At 39.6% G+C, this 18,651-nt stretch overlaps 2 protein-coding genes across 3 annotated transcripts in view; both read right to left on the bottom strand.

Annotated features, from left to right (window-relative positions):
- Nucleotides 1-17,707, bottom strand: part of HNF4G (hepatocyte nuclear factor 4 gamma) — a 59,724-nt gene extending 42,017 nt beyond the window's left edge. The window contains exon 1 of one of the 2 annotated variants that reach the window (XM_085221306.1): nt 17,488-17,707. The gene's annotated coding sequence lies outside the window, so the exon portion shown is untranslated. The remainder of the gene's footprint in view (nt 1-17,487) is intronic. The other variant, XM_085221304.1, reaches the window with a different exon arrangement.
- LOC146544751 (uncharacterized) lies at nt 1,348-16,775 on the bottom strand. Its single transcript, XM_085221307.1, has 4 exons — nt 11,445-16,775; nt 8,329-8,553; nt 6,706-6,785; nt 1,348-5,418 (listed from the first exon to the last, which is right to left on the bottom strand). The coding sequence occupies exons 1-4, from the start codon at nt 11,495-11,497 to the stop codon at nt 5,258-5,260; spliced, it is 519 nt and encodes a 172-aa protein (XP_085077433.1). The 5' UTR covers nt 11,498-16,775; the 3' UTR covers nt 1,348-5,257.
- Nucleotides 17,708-18,651: the final 944 nt, after the last annotated feature.

The following is an 18,651-nucleotide window of genomic DNA, read 5'->3' as shown; positions in this document are numbered from 1 at the left end:
ATTATGAACTAAGGCTTTTTTTTTAAAATTGGTTTCCATCTATCTGAACTGCATACAACTGTGTATCAGTCACATTCTGCTACACTAAGACAACATAGCCAGTAGCAATTGAGAAACACATTATACATAGCACTTAGTTCACCATGAAATTCTAGATGAGTTAATGATAGATAATGGCCTACAATTCATGTGTGACTTATTTTAGCAAATCTCACTGATACGGCAATTCAAGTGAACTGCATCAAGGCTGCACTAAGTATAATCAAATGGGCTTGCAGGAAAAAAAAAAATCAGCAAAAAATTACAAAACACTTAATAGAAAAGAAAGTGACATACTCAGAAGTCCCATGGAATCAGTAGTGTCTGACTGTTTTAACACATCTGTTCTATTATCTTTTCTAGGGCAGTTTGTGGAGAATAGAACTCAAGTGTCATGCTCCCAATTATCCTGCTCCTTACCCAAAGCTTTTGAAGTAGTTACAAAAACCTGCCCAGTATCACTGTCATGGCTGCCATCCTGACTGACACCAAAATGACATGTAAAGGGTACCTTTGCAAATCCTCTTACATCTTTCTAACTGGCTTACAAGATCCACATCCAATACTCATTGATTTGGATGCACTATGGAGGCAGTTGCAATAGATTTGCAACTGCAAAAAACTTCACTACCTTGTGAATCAAGGCCTTTCAAGAAGCCCTGGTGAAACAAACTGCACTGGGATAAAGCCTAGAAAGGCAGTGGATCCTTGCTTCCTTCTCACCAGGACAGAGCAGGAGCTATGACAGTTGTTTGCTCTCAGGATGGGCAGTCCTGAGAGAAGAAGGCAAGGAGCACAAAACATGAAGAGGCCAGATGTGACATTCTGGTATTTTGATGCAAAGGCATAACAAACATAGGATAGTGAGACAGATCAGTAAATACAAATCATTCTGTAAAAAGATCATTGAAATAATAACAACTTAAAATATCTACTTGTGAACGGTGTACTAGAATAACCATTTTTATCATGATAGTTCATGACAACCTCCTGTGGAAAAATCTAAAAGAGGTGAAACAGAAAACATCCTTAAGATAGAGCAAGAACAGTGGATTTCCAGCTCCTACTGCTGACATTCCCTATGGACAATGGAGCCAGCCTCCTCGCCGCTGGGAGCACAGAAGTCAGTGTGGCCAGCTTGGGCTCTAGATGGCAGCTCTCTTTGCAACCGCTAACAACCAAATCAGCGATAAGGAACTTCTTTAAAAATGAGAAATCCACTCTATGAACAAAAAGCCATTGACATTCACAGATAATAGATGCTGGAGCATGGTCAATAAAAGACTAGAAACACGTCTAAGCCTTAACTACTGGTAATGTTCATTTATTCAGGAGGGTCCATTTTTATAGGGCACGTCTTGTTTCATTTTGATGGTGTCAGAAATACTAAAACAAAGAGAAGTGAAAATACACACACAGAAAACCAAACGTATCCTAGAGAAACCAAAAAAAATCTTTGGCTATGAAAAATACAAATAAGAAGTCTCAAAGTACGTGATCAGGCCCAAAAGGCATTGGAGTAAGGTTTGCCATAAGAAAACTAGCAAAAGTAGCCTATTTCCAAACAAAACATAGCCTGAAGTATTTTCATCATAATTTTCTTATCTATCTTTATTTACCAAATAGAAATACAAATTTTGTAACTGTATACATATAAAGACTTCATCCGCAATTATACTGTTGCCACAGTGCCTGAGTATATACTTTTTAAGTAATAAACAGCAGACATAATAACTATCTAAAGCTGATTTACTGATTTTATTTGACGTTACTTGTTCAATCTTTTCATCTAAAAATAAATAAAGAGAACAGAAATATTATTGCTCTTCTGCTACTTCCAGTGGCTTTGGTGGAAATCCGCAAGTTCAGAGCTTTTTAGATTCATTTCTTGGAAGTTATATGGAGCTCGACATAAATTAGCTAATTCAAACAAATAAGAGCTCAAAGAAATGTCAGCAATGATAGCAATGGCCACTTCTCAACAAGAAGAATGTACTTTATCCATACAAAGAAATTAAAGCAGAGTTGGAACTACCTTGTCAGCAGCAGTTTCCCTATGAGAAGTGTACATCAAAACTAATATACCATTTATTCCAAGACTTACTTTCACCTACTTCACCCAAAGAATCATATGTAAGAATATGTGTAAGAGTGCCCTCTGGTGATTATGTGCCTAAGGAATATTATTTCATTAAAAGGGCAAAGAGAACAAATCTGTGGCAGAGCTGATAAGTAATTTTGACAGTTTTGCAAACTGAATTCTGTTACCAATTCTCAAAAAAGAAATCAGGTATTTGCAACTGGTTTATGCCCATGGTTTTAAAAGCAAATTCATATGAAGAAAGAGACAGTAGCCTTGACTAGGTTAAGATTTATGGGTGCTATAGACAGCACAGCTACTTTTATGGCTAAGAATGTAATAGATCCTAAGCAAACACTGATAAGTCCTCTATTCTCCTAAGAAGTATCCGCCCATCAAGTGTCCTGACACTGGAAAAACCCACAGTTTTGATAAGAATAAAGACAAGCTAACTGTAGAAAATAACTTCATTTCTTAAGTTAGCCGAAAACATTCATCAAGTGTTCAGTGGGCAAGACCAGGCTCTTCTTCCATTATTGGACAGTGATCGCTGCATTTTCAATCCTACTGCAATAGATACATAAGCAAAACATATATAAGCACATAAAGTATGTTTTATATATATGTATTTACTGTGAGGGTGACAGAGCACTGGAACAGGCTGCCCAGAGAGGTTATGGAGTCTCCATCTATGTAATCTACTATAGGAAGCCTGCCTTAACAGGGAAGTTGGGCTAGATGATCCCCAGAGGTCCCTCTCAACTCCTATGGTTCTATGATTCTATGATTCTGTGACGTATGCATATGTATATATACACATATAAAATTAAAGTATTGGAGAGACTTGTTATCGAGCAAAGGAGTAAAATTCTACTTTCGCAAGATTTAAACCAACCAAGATTTTTAAACCAACAAAAGGTTCTGCAGTAATCAAAAAAAAAAAAAAAAAAAAAAGCTGATACGAAAGTATACTGGTTGAGGCCTGAAAATACCATTCTAGTCTAGTTTATTACCTCCTATCTGGGGTGAAACTAAGGGCAGATTTACTGGGAGTGTTATACTACCTCATTAGTACCTCCCAGTAATCACATATGCTCCTTCTCTCAAGGTACCATGGCAGTTACTTCTAGCCTCTGTAACATAACCTAAACCGCAGCAGTGTTCCTGTAAAGGCAGTAAAAATTAGGGAAGTTATCACAACTGTTTGTTTCTCTAATGTTTGTAAGAGATATAAGAGATTCTCATAAGAATAAGAAAGGGAACTTTATGAAATACTGTCCTAATAAACTTATCTCTTATAATGATCCCTTTTCTCACTCGTATTAAATACCTCTCACCACTCTCTGAACATGGTGACTAATTAACTTCATGTTTTTTAAGAAAGGAACCTGGCAGTCCCATGGGGCTGTTTAACAAATAACCAGCTATCCTCTGAAGATTCTAAAGAATCACTTCCAGCCAAGTTTTTTTTGGCCATGTATAAATACTGTTAAGTTGCAGCAAGAAGTAAAGGAGGAGGAAAAAGCTAGAAAAATTAGATCAAAAAACAAAAAATCAGATTTTTCATTATTTTTCATTATTCATATAGTTCATCAATCAATCAATAGATCATCATTATTTTTCAGTATTCAATCCATTTACTATAGTTACTGTGATGGTTTCAATGGACAGTGCAGGCCCTGTTTACAGTATATGGCTCTTCAAAGTTAAGCATTTGCTTCTTCTAACAACATCTGGAAAACATCCAGCTATCCACTTACCCAAAAGAGAGGCACTGGTACTTTTCAAAGAGGACAAGTTAATTCATTTTGTAGTATCACAGAATCCCAGGATCACAGAATCATAGAATACTCTGAATCAGAAAGCACCCACAAGAATCATCAAGTCCAACTTCTGGCTCCACAGAGGATCACCAGATCATATGATAGAGATGCTTCTTGAACTTCAGTAGCTTGGTACTATGGCCACTGCCCTGAGGAGTCTGTTCCATGCTCATTATCTTCTGATAAAGAGCCTTTTCTGATATTCTACTTGAACCTCCCCTGACCTAGCTCCATTCATTCCTCAAGTTCAGCCTGAAAAAAAAAAAAAATGGAGCAAGTAAACTCCCCTTCTCCACAAGTAGAAAATGAAGTTGTTTTATTTTGGCAAATAAAGAAGGGAAGGGGCTGTGAAAGTCAGGTATGTAGTAGAAATATTAACTTTGCTGATAATACTTTTAAAAGCACTAACGGTCCTAGAGCAAAGGCTGTCTTTTATTATGCCAGCAAACAGCATTCAGCCTTAGAAGGCTAACAAGCATCAGTGTAATATATGGAAAACCTAGTGGTGGTTCAGACCAGTCTGGGGTTTGCTCTGAACATCAGATATAAGGAAAGTTAGTGTCAAATTCAACTACTGACTTTTAAACTTCTGTATATTTTTGTACAGCTCCATAGATATTTCTGAATTAAGGCAGCTTTCAACAGAAGACTTTAGCCAGCAGCAAAATGGAAGAGTGAAACTGCACTGTAAGATGTCACCATTTGAGGAGGTAGATGGGTAAGATGTAGGTACAGCCACTCTGCTCAGTGTTCCTCACTGGTGAAGGAACTGAGACCTGAAAGTGCTTTGTTCAGAATGTGGTTATTTTGTGCCATGTTAATCATTTTAATAGAGTGGGGAAAAAAAAAAACAACAACAATACATAATCCAGAGTAGCTGTGAACAATACTGCATAGGAATTTAGTAGAAGTAACGCAGAAGTTTAAAAGCAATCAAAACGCAACTATGAAAAAACAGATTTCTGTAGAAAATCTTAGCTAGCTGATAAAAAATGTCAAATTTGTTCCTATGTTCTAAATCGACGTGACCTGACTGTAATGGACATTTGCTCAGGTAGTAAAAGCAAAAGCACGCACACAAAAAATATCAGAAATACTGTTCTGCTTGGGGTTCAGCCCAGGCTTGTCCCACTCGCTACAAGCTCCGCACTCGCTGGGGCACACTCCTTTGAGTGCCGCCAAAGCTCTGCCGACTGTTCTCTCCCTGAGCATTGTAAAAGAGTCAAAGGAAGCTCTACTGAAATTAAGTCCTTATTAATCAAAGGCAAAATAATTCTCTCTCTTCCGTCGCATCAGAGAGTGGGGAGACAGTTAGTTAGGAAGTGGAGAGCTCTCGCAGCCCTCCCGGCTCTTCGAGCTCGAAACAGTACAGCTCTGACAGTGCTGCGGCATGGCTGCACCGACCCGACTTCATACTTCTGTTCACAAAGAGGTAGTTCACATGTCTTAGATCAGTCACAGCTTGCCCCAGTGATTCTAAAGGAAAAAAGGAGGGAAAATAAATATGCTATTGTTCTAGATTTAAAAAAAAAAAAAAACAAAAAACAAAACCAGAAAACAGATTTTTTTAATGCTACTAATTTTCCTCTGCAATCCTATATTACAGACTGCTCTGACAGTAATTCCGCATAGTAAATAAAGTAAAAAGAAATCCACACTAATCAGATAAACTTATAATACCTTATATTTGTGTTCTTGTGTTACCTTGGCAAAAATGAACCCTGGTTTGGCTCCTCCAGGCTGTAGCATGGCACCATTACATATCTTTCAACATAAAATTACAAGAAAAAGAGAGAGAAATACTTTTTTCTATTTCTATCAAGTTTTTATAATGTCTAGGTTTTCCATCTCAACTGTTCTTGTTCAAACTAAATCTAGTTCAGGAAAAAATCCCCACCTCATTTCCCTGAGAACCTACTTATTTTGTCTACCTCAACAACCAAGCTACTCTACCTTGTCATTTCAATTTTCACATATTTTCTCTTTGTGTATTAGTTCTTTGATTCAATGAAATCTCATCTCCTCAGCCCACTGCCATAAACTACTGTCCGGAACAAAGCTCTCTCTCAAATTCAATCTCAAACAAAATGAAAAAGAGAAAATCACAAATGAGAAAGTGGACTACAACCAATCCTATGGGTCCCATTCTCTCAAGGTCTGCAAGCTATTTTGCTTCATCAAGTAAACCTGAACTACGGGAAGGTGCTATCACCTCTCTCATTGTCGAGTGAGAATGTGTTAATAAAAACAAGACCTCCTTATGGGGACACTGGTGTGTCAATGTTAATCACCGACTTCACTGAAATACACTACTTGATCTCAAAAGTGATTTCCAGATGAAAGACAAACAGCTGAAATTGCGTTTGAATAAATCAAAAAGCAGGCTTGTCACATATGTATGGAATTACTAGTGCTAACCTATGATTACAATAAATATTAATTATGTATGTAATGGTAACACCTAGAAATCATTTGTGCTCATTTGAGTCTTTTCTGAGATATTTAACAGCCCCAATAAGCAGGATGACAAGGGAAAGCTTTACATTTATGTTGTCATATTCTGCACAAAGCACTGACCTGTGGAGGGTCTCTGTTTAAAGAACCTTTAGATAGGGAATAATTTATTTTTGTTTCAAAATTTAGGATATTTATTGCACTTTCTCATACTGGCTTTTAAAAGGTTTGTAATTTTTTTCTTCAGTTCAGTGCATGTGCTTTTTCTCCACTTTATATGCCTCCAACAGCTTTTGTAGAGAGCCCCACCTGCTAAAGCCTCCCCAAGAGAGCTGTAATAGCTGTAACTCACAGGACTAGATTGTGAAGCTTTTCCTTCAAAAGAAAATCTGGAAAACACCAAAAATAAAACACTTATGTAGCAAACATTTATAAATGCTGGAATTCAGCCCGTATATGTGAACTTCCAAGTTAAAAGGATTGGGCAAAGAAATTTATTAAGATTCTCTAAAAGTGAGAAAATTCTTTGTCACATAATGGTGCCTGTAATTTTTGCAATCAAGAGTAAGTAGTTGTCTATATCCATGCTGTGCTATTGTTGAGACACAAGCCGTGCAATTGCTTCAACAGATTTACATGCAAACTTAGCACTGAAATAAAAAATGTTTCACACAATGATTGTGAAAATGGTGGGATTCATTTTTTTTTCTCCTTCTTTCACAGTGATTTTAAACCAGTTTAATCCAATTAATTGAACTTCATGAGACAGCAGAAGTGCTAATAATTCCCCCACACCACATGATAGCAGTGACATATTAATAACAGCATATTCTAGCTCAATGCAGATGTTCCTAGAGCCTGGTGACTATTGAAACAGTTTCAGTTTGTTGAAAAGCAATACTATGAATTCTTTATTCAGCTGCAAATCAGATGTGTTATTAATAAAATCGTTCTGACTTCTTCAGCTGAGCTTTTAAAAAGCTAGCCTACAGTTAAAAACTGCTAGCATTTCTCCATGATTTTTCAGGGCATTACCTCATTCTTATCAGATTTACTGTGGTGTGATTCCATAAGTGTGCATATGTTATAGAATGAGACTTTAATGAACTTGGCAACCTGCAACATATTAAAAGTAACCTTCTAACTTGCAGATATATATATATATATATATATATATATACAAACTTTGAAATGCACACACATTTCTCTAAAGCCTTCAATATTCCCATTGTTATATTGGAACATAAATCTCTTCTTACTATTTTATCTGTGAAACACTCATTTTTCATGCCTCAGCACTTTGTTTTCTACTAAGCAGAGAATCCAGCTTCTGTGAAGTCCTGCAAGGCTCAGTTTTGTCCCCCCTGTTCTGTTCTCATCTTACTACTTCCTAAGCATCAGATGTGAGGTCATCAGTCACCTCTAACCTTAACCACTAAGCGACTTTCGTGATGCTTATCTGCAGACATTTTAACACTTGTTAGTGTATCTCCTCCTCCGTAGTCTCCATTGTTAAGTTCTAGGCTTGCTCTTGCTCTTGGCTTCCTAGGCCAAAGCTTGAGATGTACCCAAACAAATAATCTCTTTCATTATCTGTTCCTTCTGTCTGCTCCTTCTAAACTGCTTGCATATTTCATAATCTCAGTATTGACCTGGTTCTTCTTCTCCTACATCTCATCTGCAGACTGCCTGCTGATTCCTGCAACATTCTCTGTATATAAAAATTTCTTTGGCATACAGCCGGATCATGCTTTGCTTCCCCTAAAATGAGGCAACAGCTTACTCAGAAGCCCAGTGCTTGCAATGAAGAATTTTGCAGCCTTTTTCTCTTTTCAAAGATGTCTTGGACTGCCCTGCTCAGTAGCTGCTAGGATTTATGTCTGAACTGTGGTCTTCCTGACACAAACACCCCAGGTGCCGGAGGCCAGTCACCTCATTTCATCTCTTCCAAACAATGACGTGGGAGAGCAGAGTCCTTGGAAATACTCCCTACATCCATCTTCACCAAATTCCTCATCTTGATACTCATCTGTTTTCAATTCAGTTACATCTCTTTCTGCCCTAAAGCCAAGCTCTCCAGCCCGACAGATGTACAGACCGTAATCCATCCTCCAATGCACAGAATGATGATGCATCTGCTCCTCCCCCAAGAGCAAGCTACAAAAAAAAAAAAAAAAAAGAGAATACAATTCCTCCAACATTCTCCCTCACCCAAATATTTGCTTGGAAGAAACCTACAGCAACAGAAGAAGAACACAGTATGTCACATTTTTTTCATGCTGCAGCCGCTAACCGCGTTTAATATGCAGCCAGCTGTTTTAACTCCTGTCTACAGCAAAAGCTAGTGAGTTACTCAAAGACAAACAAAAGCAAACAAACAAACAAATAAAAGCAAACAAACTACAAATACACACACAGAAGCCACACATATATAATCAGCCATTAGCACTAGTGCCTATAAAAAACTCACAATTATCTTCAGCTAGAGCAAGGCAATTTTGCAGAAACTGAAGTGCTACATTCAAAATAATAGAGAAGAATATAAAAGGCTACTAGTCAAGTTCATATAAATGATTTATAGTTTTGCTTAAATAAAAATGTGCATACTTCTCCTTGTTTAGAGACACACAGAAAATTTGAAATGAACTGTTAGAACACAGGTATCACACCGACAGAGTATGTATGAAGTTTAAACCTCTCGTGGACACAACGTACAGTAAGAAAATAGCATGAAACTCAAAGAAATTACTTGGGAAACAGATAAAAATATGGGATATTTTCATAAATGAAAACTAACTTGGCTTTGTAATATAGCTAACTAAGCCTTCATTTTCTAGCATAGAAAATACATATGAGACATTATTCTGAGGTGTTCTAAGTCAAGTTCCTAGAAATCAAAGAATTTTAAATCTGTTTTGCTAGGACCTAGTCTAGTCAATCACTTATTTTAAATCTCGTATTTTTATTTGAAATACTTTGTTAAGGATCTACCTCATAAATAAATAAGTACATAGGAGGATAAATAAATAAATACTTCTGCCTTTATTTTGATAGAGCCTATTCTTAAAAATAAATTTTAGAACAGCAAAGAGCTTGCTTAATAGAAGCAATTAAAATTCCTAAACACTGACTAAATGTAGAAAATAAATATAGTAAAAAATAATTATATGAATTGTTTAATAGAGAAGCTGTTAAAAGGTTTTGTTGTTTTGGTCATATACTAATAACTTTATTAAATTCTTTGTTTCAGAATGCAAGCAAGTTGCAGATTTGTATGACTTACAACCAACCGCAGAAAATATGCATTCATCCCAATTCAGTACCTAAAGCTAGAGATACACTGTAAGTAGTTACCAATTGGAAGATATATTTTTGTATGTACATCTCTCTCTTTTTTTATTGTGCGTCTCTTACAATTCCACTATAGTTACAGTGACTTTAGAGTCAAGGTCATCTGAAACAGCCGATACTAGATCTGACCAAAAATGAAAAGGAGACACAGAAAGAAGACAAAAGAGATGTCTGTGTTCTTTATCACACCAAATCAAAACTCTATATGGAAAATGTCCTACTCGAAAGAAAAGGATTCCTTCAAGCAGCAACCATTAGCAAGATGCAGATTTTTCTTGCTATCTGAGAAAATGTATCATCTTATCCCAGGTTACAAAATGTGTTGGATTCTTTATCTAGCTAAGAGCACTGAAGCATCTGTAAGTGTCCAGAATCACAAGCTGTAGTTGTGGGTACATATATCCTCGGTGGAGAAGTACACCACATCAACCATTTTCAAGATTTCTCAACTATCCATCACCCAAGACATGGCTCCTCACAGTTTCTACTGTCAGTTGTATTGGTCTGAGATGGAACAGCTCTTAAACTGAGAAACAGAAGTCTTACTTCTACAAAGAAGCTGTATTCACAGTGATTTCCTGGAGCACACTGGCTTTTCAGGTTTGAATAATGTGTTTAGTTCTTAAAGAGTAGCTTCTCTACAACTAACTTATTTTGCAGAACTAAGGAAATACTTATTTATCAGAAATGTTTCTCCTTCATGACCTTGCCCATACAGCTGAGGTTTAACAAGCACCTTGTTGGCTTGAGTTGCTGTGCTCTGTAACGATGCCTTCCTTCCTGTTGTGGAAAGCAAGAAGCTGGCCTTACAAATTCGAACGTGCGAAATGAATCATGAAGGATTTAAAAATTTGCTGCAATCTCATATACATGTTCTCCTGGCCAGTCAAACCTGTGTTCATTTTCTACCCAACAAGGATTTGCTTTTCATACATTTATCTTAATTTCAAAATGTCTGTTCATGTTCTAGGGTATCGGAAACTTAAGAACACTCACCAGGAGTGGTTTTCATTTTCTACCTACTTCTAGCTTCAGATACATACTGGAAAATAAATTACTTGATCTAGTAGATTAAACTATGATTAAAATTCAACTATAAACTTTGGTGATAACAAAATTAATAATTCGTTAGAATTTGAATTCTATTCTCAAAGTCTGCAACCTGTTTAGCACTTCCTTGCCTCTGAAATGTAGGCCTACTTTTTTGAAGTTTCCCATATTTTCTCTATTATTAAAAAGATCTGTATAGACTTGCTATTGGAAAGGCTGCTATAGCTGTTTGTTCTATGTACCACTAAATAACATGATGTTAAAAACAAGAGGCGAGTTGCCCTCTGTCAATTTTCGAGCAGGCAAATACATCTATGGTTACATATCCACCACCACAGCTCGCTCTTCTTGGCAAGAAATGAAATGAATAGTTTTTTCAGACAGAACGACATACAGAGGTTGCAATACTCTACAACTTCAGCCTCAGTTCTCTCCAGAAACAACTATTCCTTCTCACAGTTAACGCAGGCATATACTCAAACCTCAGCCACTGATACACAGCATCAAGCTACTAGCAGCCCCATATCTGGCAATTTAAGCTACTATCTCACCTCAGTTATGGACAAAGATTTGTATTCTCTTGGCACTAATGGGAACAATTACATTTAAAACATGTGGGAGATGAGACGAGCAAATGGTGCTTATACCTTATACTGCCTTGGTTGTTTCGGTTGAGCCTGAAAACGTAAATGAAATGCATCAGGAAACTTGCATTTTTCCTTCTCCAAAATTATTTACCAGCAAACAAAGGCATTTGAATGAAACGTGAAATTGGCCTGGGGAGATGAACTCAGATCAGTCTAAAAGCTCAAACTAAACCTGTGCTCATTAAAAGAGCATCTCTATTTTTTTCATGCAGTATGGACTGTTCATTCCTGGGAGCTGAGGTTCTACTCATCCCAGTTACGTTCTACTCTCAATGCAAAATAACAATACTAAGGAGGTATAGGTTCTGAAAACTGCTTCTTATGAAGTTCTTTTTCTCTTCAATCCATTTACACCAAAATAGCCCTAATCAACCAATCAACAAGCAAAAAATACAGAAGTAGCTTAATACATCTGCAATTAGCCTAGTGCATTTTACAATTTTACAAATAAAACTGTTTACCCTAATCCTGTAGCTTATCTTGCTCTTCAGGAAAATATATTTTTGAAGATGATGTTTCTTTGATATGATACTGCTTTTTACTGCTTTCCATGTAAGCCTGGGTGTCTACTCTAAACTCTTAAACGATCTAGAGGATTCTGAAACAGGGAAGGAGAAATCTCATATTCAAATTGAGGGCCTTTCTTTTTTCTTTTCTTTTCTTTTTTTTTCCCAATTGATCACAGCTAAAATTGTTCATGTTAAAATAACAAAATCTAAAGTTCTGCTAGACCAAGTTCTAGCATTTCAAAACCAAAGTAAATCAAAAAGAATAGTCTTTTAAGTCTCCCTAAAGCACTTGTTAAAATGACTTGTTTAAAATTAACGTAGAAAGTTGCAGAAGCTCAAAGAGACAAATAATTAGGGAAAAAAAAAGAAAGATAAAAACAATAATATAAGACAAGACGATGTTAAACATGAACCGAAACAAAAGGCTTAGAAAACATTAAAGACATTAAAATGTATATCCTTTTTTAATATTTTAGATTTGGACATTGGAGCTAGGAATGCCACTTTTCTTCCAAAAGGTAAGAAGGATAGTAAGTATGGATAATACATACCTGCTGCGTAGATAGCATTTACCACCAAAGTCTGACTTTGCAATAAAACCTGTATCTTGTTTCGTAAGTAAAAAGCCAAACTCCACATTTCCATTTCTGTGATGACAAAAGAAGTGCAGATTGAATGGTAACTGCCCAGAAATTGTGTGAAACTACATATGTATAGATGATGCCGTACAAGGTCTCTATTCAGACTGTCAGTGTCACAGTGCGGCTACCAAACAGCCCAGCAGAAGACTGTTTTCAACTTCTTTAGCAGATGGAGCAGGAGAGTAATTAACAGGTATTATAGCAATATGGTAAATGAAATTCTATCAGTTATCATAATTACTCTGAACTGCCACAGCAGATACAAGCCAACACTTGACTACAACCAGCAAGTGCAGAGAGAGGAGAGTGAATGTTTATCGAAGTGCAATCAGAGCATGGACAACATCTCAGTTCTCTGAGTCATCTCTAGACCTCTGCAGAAGGAATTTTGTCTGCCAGTTTAATGTCAGTCTGACATTTCCTTGCAGAAGGAATAAATACTATTATTCTGAAGAGCATATTAAAAGACACTGTCTGAGAGACACTTTCGGGTGCAGTTCTGAAACTGGCGATGTGAATAAGTCATTACAGTCATCAATTTCAAAGCAACAAGAAAAATCTAGCTCCAAGAAGCACAATATGTGCCTGAGATACATGAGGAAACGTGTCAGTTGCCATGAAGAGTTTTCAAGTATGTGGAAGTGCTCCGAGAGCATAAACTGATCTCACTCCTTGTCTGGTGCCGATACTTTAAACTTCAACAGCTAACGAACAAATGTCGTGTTTAAGAAAGAAAGAGGAAATTCTAAGATCTGACTAAATTTCTGCCTATTTTGGATAACAAGCAGCTGATTATTTCTGAGTGCGTTACCAAGCTGGTGTAGCAGAGAAATCCCATACAAAAACGACTTGAAGAAACATTTCTCACTGCAACTCTGCCAGAGATGCACTAAAAATCCAACCTGAATTGTATTTTCCATTTCACAGGCACAAAACTTAGTCTTGGGTGCAGTTCTGAGAATTTATCTCTCAAAGCCCCCCTCCCACCTGCTCCCAATTTCTATGTTTGGGCAGGCATTGTCTTGAGGCAAATGTTGCCATGCTAGAAATAGAGACAGAAAACAGCAGTATTTGTACAGGTCTATTGTGGTTGGATTCACAGATAAGCAGGAGGCAAAGAAAATTCACACAGCATCTTGTATACTGCTACTATAATGTATGTCCTTGTTGCTTGGATACCTCCAGTGAATTACCAAGCAGGGGTGCGAGTCTCCTTCCTAGCTGGTATTAAATAAAAAAAAATCCCAACGTATCACTCTGTAAGAGGTAGAAGATGCACATGGAGGCTTCCAGAGTGCTTGCCCACCAAGTGCCATAAGAAGACAGATCGAGCCACGAGAATTTTAAATCTTGTGGTTTGCTGCGCCATGTTATGAACTAGATCTCATACAATTCATCACCCAAGTTACAAAAAAATAGTTCAAGAACTCAAAATAATGAATTCTGTCATTTCCAATAGAAGTGTGAAGGGAGAATTATGAATGAACCTTTTAAAACACGTATGTGGAGGGAGATTGCCCTTCTACAAAATGAAAGCAGCAGGCTTCTATTTAAATGGTCCAATCCTGAAACCGAGACCTTTCATTTTCAATTAACTTAAATTGACAATTGAGAAAGGTTTGAAAATGTTGTTGGAGCCTTTCACTTTGATAGATCTCAGCTCTGACATTGCACACAGCATTCTGACCTGATTTTTAGGGTGTGCTGTTTTAAAATTGAAAATTCGAAAAGAATTTGATTCAATCAAAGCTGTTGCAAGACACTCAAACATCTTAATTTGTTAGTAATGCATTTCCCATATTTTCTCATATATGTTATATAATGCATAATTCATTAAGGCACATTAAAACCTAAGAACCATGCCTTTCTCTAATTTTCCTTGCAAAATTAAATTCTATCACGGAACATATTACCATTTACAACAGGCAACAATGGCAGAAATAAAAACCTTTACATATATTTTAAAACAGCCTACTTTACCAAGCTGCAATACTGAAATAATGCAATTATCCAATATTGCGTACCTCTTATCAACATGATGCAACTTAAGCAAATCAAGCTAATTTTCAAGCTTAATATCAAATTGTGAATTGCTTCGGTCACTTCTGAACACACAAAGAGAACAAAAGAAAGACTTCTGAACAGTTGAAACACTTCACTTAGATAAAAATGTAATTAATCAAGCCAAATACAGAACTTTAAAATCCTTGAGAAAAGAAGTAGAGATCTCCCTAAGTGCCCACAAATCAATTAATAAATGAAGCACATTGCCCCTGCTCTTCAATAGATATAAAAACGTAATTGGCTCAGCTCAGAACCACATGATCACCATGATTGAGTCTTAAGTCACTTGTGAAATTTGTTCTGTTACAATACATCTAATTCCCAAATAAACAAACATAAAATTTGATTAATTTTCCAAAACTTCCATCACATTTGGGGCTACTGGAATCTTTCCAGTATAGAGCATGCAAGCAGAGGCTGGGCTGCCACATTAATGACCTTGATTATTTTCAGGACATCTCTTCATACGAAGAATATTGTTTAAAGGATACTATCAATATTGCTTAAAGTAATATTTTGATTCTTGTAGCCAACAAAAAGCCAATGAAAACTGAAGTTTGTGATGCAGATTTGGAAGTAATGGGTTGTATGTGCTGGACCCCTTTTTCCAACTCAATCCTAAAGAGAGTGAAGACACAATAGAAACAACCTCTTTCAGTACTGAGTCCACATACACCTGCTATGAATTCTGCAGCAAAGTTCGGAACAGAAGCTATGTCAAGCACGATGACTAAATTCTGTTCTTGCATCTTTTCAGTTTTTTTGTAAACACACACCAAATCCTATTTGAATTCCAAAATTCAACTTTGGCCTACTCTGAAGGAGTGAAAGCAGCAAAGATGTGTTTATCTCACAAGACCTTTTGTAGGGAGCTGGTCTGGAGCTACTTTAGTGATGCATGCAAAAGAGCACTAAGTATCACTTGACTATTCAAGGAATTAGATATTGCCAGGGCTCAGGAATTCCATTTTCTCCAGTGTATCTCCTGTGTTCTTCATTGGTGGGAGGCAGGACAGACAGCAGTGCTACCTCGATGCCAACTAAATCTTCAGCCGCTATACTGCATATTGGTACTTACAATAGCCACTTGGAAATTCAGACTGGATCTCTGCATTGTCCTGCTTTTACATTAATGCCACCAAATGTAGATGTTTGGAAAGGAGATATTCTTCTAATTATATAAGTTGCAGAGAAAGCTACGCTTTGTGGTAAGCATTTAGTTCTGGAAAATCAGTTCTAGGCTCCAAATGCTTGAGCTGCTAAAATGAGAGGCAGTATCAAGTACAAGGTAATGATATCTTTAACATGACTAATGCCTGATTATACTTTTTTGGATGTATGAATTGACCCTCAGTCTGCCTAGTGTGCTTCAGTAAGAGAAACAGGGACAGGGATGGGGAGCTGAGCACTAGATGATGGAAAAAAAAAATAAAAAAATTCTGTTTTCTTCTCAATGTTTTCCAAACTGAAAGATAATGAGAAGTGTGAACTGGTCTTCAACAGAACACTGTAAGCATTTTGTCCCCTTTTCCTTAGCATATGACAAGGAAAAGAATGACATGGCTGATGCACAGTTTGTAATATTTGAAAACCATCTGTGTGTATATACATATGCCTCTATGTAAGCTGTGAGAACTGCTATTCTTAAGGAACACGGAGAATTCCAAAGCCGTTTGTAGTTCCATTCAGCACACAGAAGAGTCAGGGACTTGGAGAGCTGGGAAGCATGGTCAGTTCTACACATGGAGCCAATTTTAACAAACACAGCGGCAGTAACAAAGATGCCACCTTCAGTTACTCCAGTGTCTTTATAATATGGATGAGAAGTCACCATAAACCAAAGTACATGCCTTATTGTACAAGGAGTGGCTTACAACAAGGAAGGTCAGACACAACACAACCATACTTCCCTACAGAATATTGCTTTAAAATGCCACTACCATTGCAACCTACTGTATTTTTCTGAAAATGTTCTGACTATGTCTCCCACTTCAGCACACCGTAAGTTGGATTCAGGCTGAAGTGCAGCATCTGAAAGTTGGCTTTCAACAAAGCTACAAGGCAGCCTGTTTTGGTGCACCTGCTGTGCTGGAGCAATGCGCTGGCAGCACTGCTGGATCTGCCTGCAAAATCCTTCCTCAGCCCTCATCTTGCTTGGGCCTTTTCATGTTTATATACATAATCGTTTCATGCTTACATGTATAATCATTGTTTTTTCCTGTCAGGAAGTATTTTGGGATTCCTCACCGAAGCACACCGCTGGGCCAAGAACTATTAATAGGAGCAGCCCCACGGTAACAAATCCACCTGCTGCACAGGTCACTGTGAGGGCGGGGCTAAGAAATTAATAAAGAAAAAAAAAGAAGGAAAAAAAGAAGAAAAAAAAGAAGGCAGTCGGAAAATGCTTCTAAACCCGATGCAAAGTCGTAAGTGGGGCTGCCAAAGCTCCGCAGACGGCTGCACAGCGCCGGAGCAGGGCCGGGGCCGTAGCCGCCGGCTCCCACGTCCCCGACACACGGCCGCAACGGCAGCACACCCCGCCCCGGGCGCCCGAGGCTGCGCCCAGCGTGCGGCGTGCTTCTGCGGAGCGGCCCGCGTGCCGACAACAGAGACACGTGACTAGACGTATTTCTTTAGGGGGGGGGGGGAAAAAAAAGTGGATGTATGTAATCGAACCCCCACCTCCCCCCCCCCTCATCCCCACCTCCGCCCTTCCCCAGTCCGGCTCTGCGTCCGCTCTCCAGGCGGCTGGGCAGCGCTCCCGGCCCGCACGCACGCCTCCCTCTGCCGGGCTGTCCCTCGCCACGCTGCCGCCAGCCCCGGACTTACCGGCGGGGCCGCGCCGTCCCTCGGCCCCCGCGGCGCGCTCGCGGTTCAGGGCGGCGGCATCCCCCGGGCCGGCAGCCTCCCCGCACCCTCCGCTTGGTCCCGGCGCTGCGCTGCGTGCCTTTCTCGCTGCGGCCGGCACCGTACGCTGTAGCGTGGAAGAGGCGGAGGACTGTGCGTGTGTTTGTGTGTGTGTGCAGAGGGAGAATTAACTTTGCTCAATGGCGACAGGGCAGCAGCCTCAGCCCAAGCATCAGATCGATTTACTAAACAAACGTGGGTGGGGATGTTAAACAGTAACCAGCAGCTTCAATGAAAACTGAAAGCTGCTCAGCCCGCGGCTGGCCCTGCGCGCACTCCGCGCCCCGCCGGCTGCCGTGCGAAGCGCTCCCGGCCCGGCTCGGCTCGGTTCGGCCCGGAGCACTTCGGTGGGGCTCCGCCGCCCGGCCTGGCACCCTCGGGGCATTGACCCAGCGGCGCGGCCTGCGGGCAGCGCGGGGGAGGTGCGTGCCCAGCGCCGTCTGCGGGCGGCATCCGCTCGGGCTGCCCACGGCACTGTGCTGCGGGAACGGAGCAACCCCGTTCTGCCCCGCTGTGCCCCCTCGTCCAGTGCAAACGCCCTGTTCCCTGCCCTAGGTCGGTGGACTTCTCAGCGCTGCGCAGGTCGGGACACAAGGAAGTGTTTATAAAATAATTGTCATTGTCCTCCGCCACGGTACACTCAGACTCGAAACAATAATTAACGCTCGAACAGTGAGATCACCGCTCACACCCGCGGAGGCATCGGGAAGGGAGCGGGCACCTGGGGCTGTGTGTCACCGCCACCCGGGGTGTCCCTGCGGTGTGAAATAGAGCGGGAGGTGCCACGCGAGAGCGAAGAAAGTGCCCGCGGAGCGCCCGGCCTGTGCGCGTCCCGCAGCGCTCACAGTGCCGGGATGTGAGCGGCACTCGAAGGAGCGGCGCAGCGAGGGTCATGCGCTGAGATTGGGGAGAAAAAGAGATGAAAAACGTTCTTTTCCTCTGGCCTCTGTGATTGATGGGTTTCTCAGCGAGGCGCTCAGCTCTGCGTCCTCACCGCGGTCCCTCGCCGTGCTGCTGGATCTCGTTACGGAGGCCGATGCCTCGTTCCCTGAGCTCACCCGTGGAAGCTGCGGGTTCGCTTTCCAG

Source organism: Meleagris gallopavo, chromosome 3 (genome assembly GCF_905368555.1).
Source record: "Meleagris gallopavo chromosome 3, MGAL_WU_HG_1.1, whole genome shotgun sequence".
NCBI classification, from domain to species: domain Eukaryota; kingdom Metazoa; phylum Chordata; class Aves; order Galliformes; family Phasianidae; genus Meleagris; species Meleagris gallopavo.
The sequence above is the reverse complement of the archived record's forward strand: the minus strand, read 5'-3'. Positions and strand labels throughout refer to the sequence as shown.

Excerpts from the sequence above, each read along its gene's own strand:
- LOC146544751 (XM_085221307.1), bottom strand. The coding sequence starts at position 11,497 with ATGCATTTCATTTACGTTTTCAGGCTCAACCGAAACAACCAAGGCAGT. Across the intron at positions 8,554-11,444 it reads AACAACCAAGGCAGTATAAG|CTTGCTCTTGGGGGAGGAGC; the intron begins GTATAAGCACCA and ends TTTTTTTTGTAG. Across the intron at positions 6,786-8,328 it reads TTTGGAAGAGATGAAATGAG|ATTTTCTTTTGAAGGAAAAG; the intron begins GTGACTGGCCTC and ends GGTGTTTTCCAG.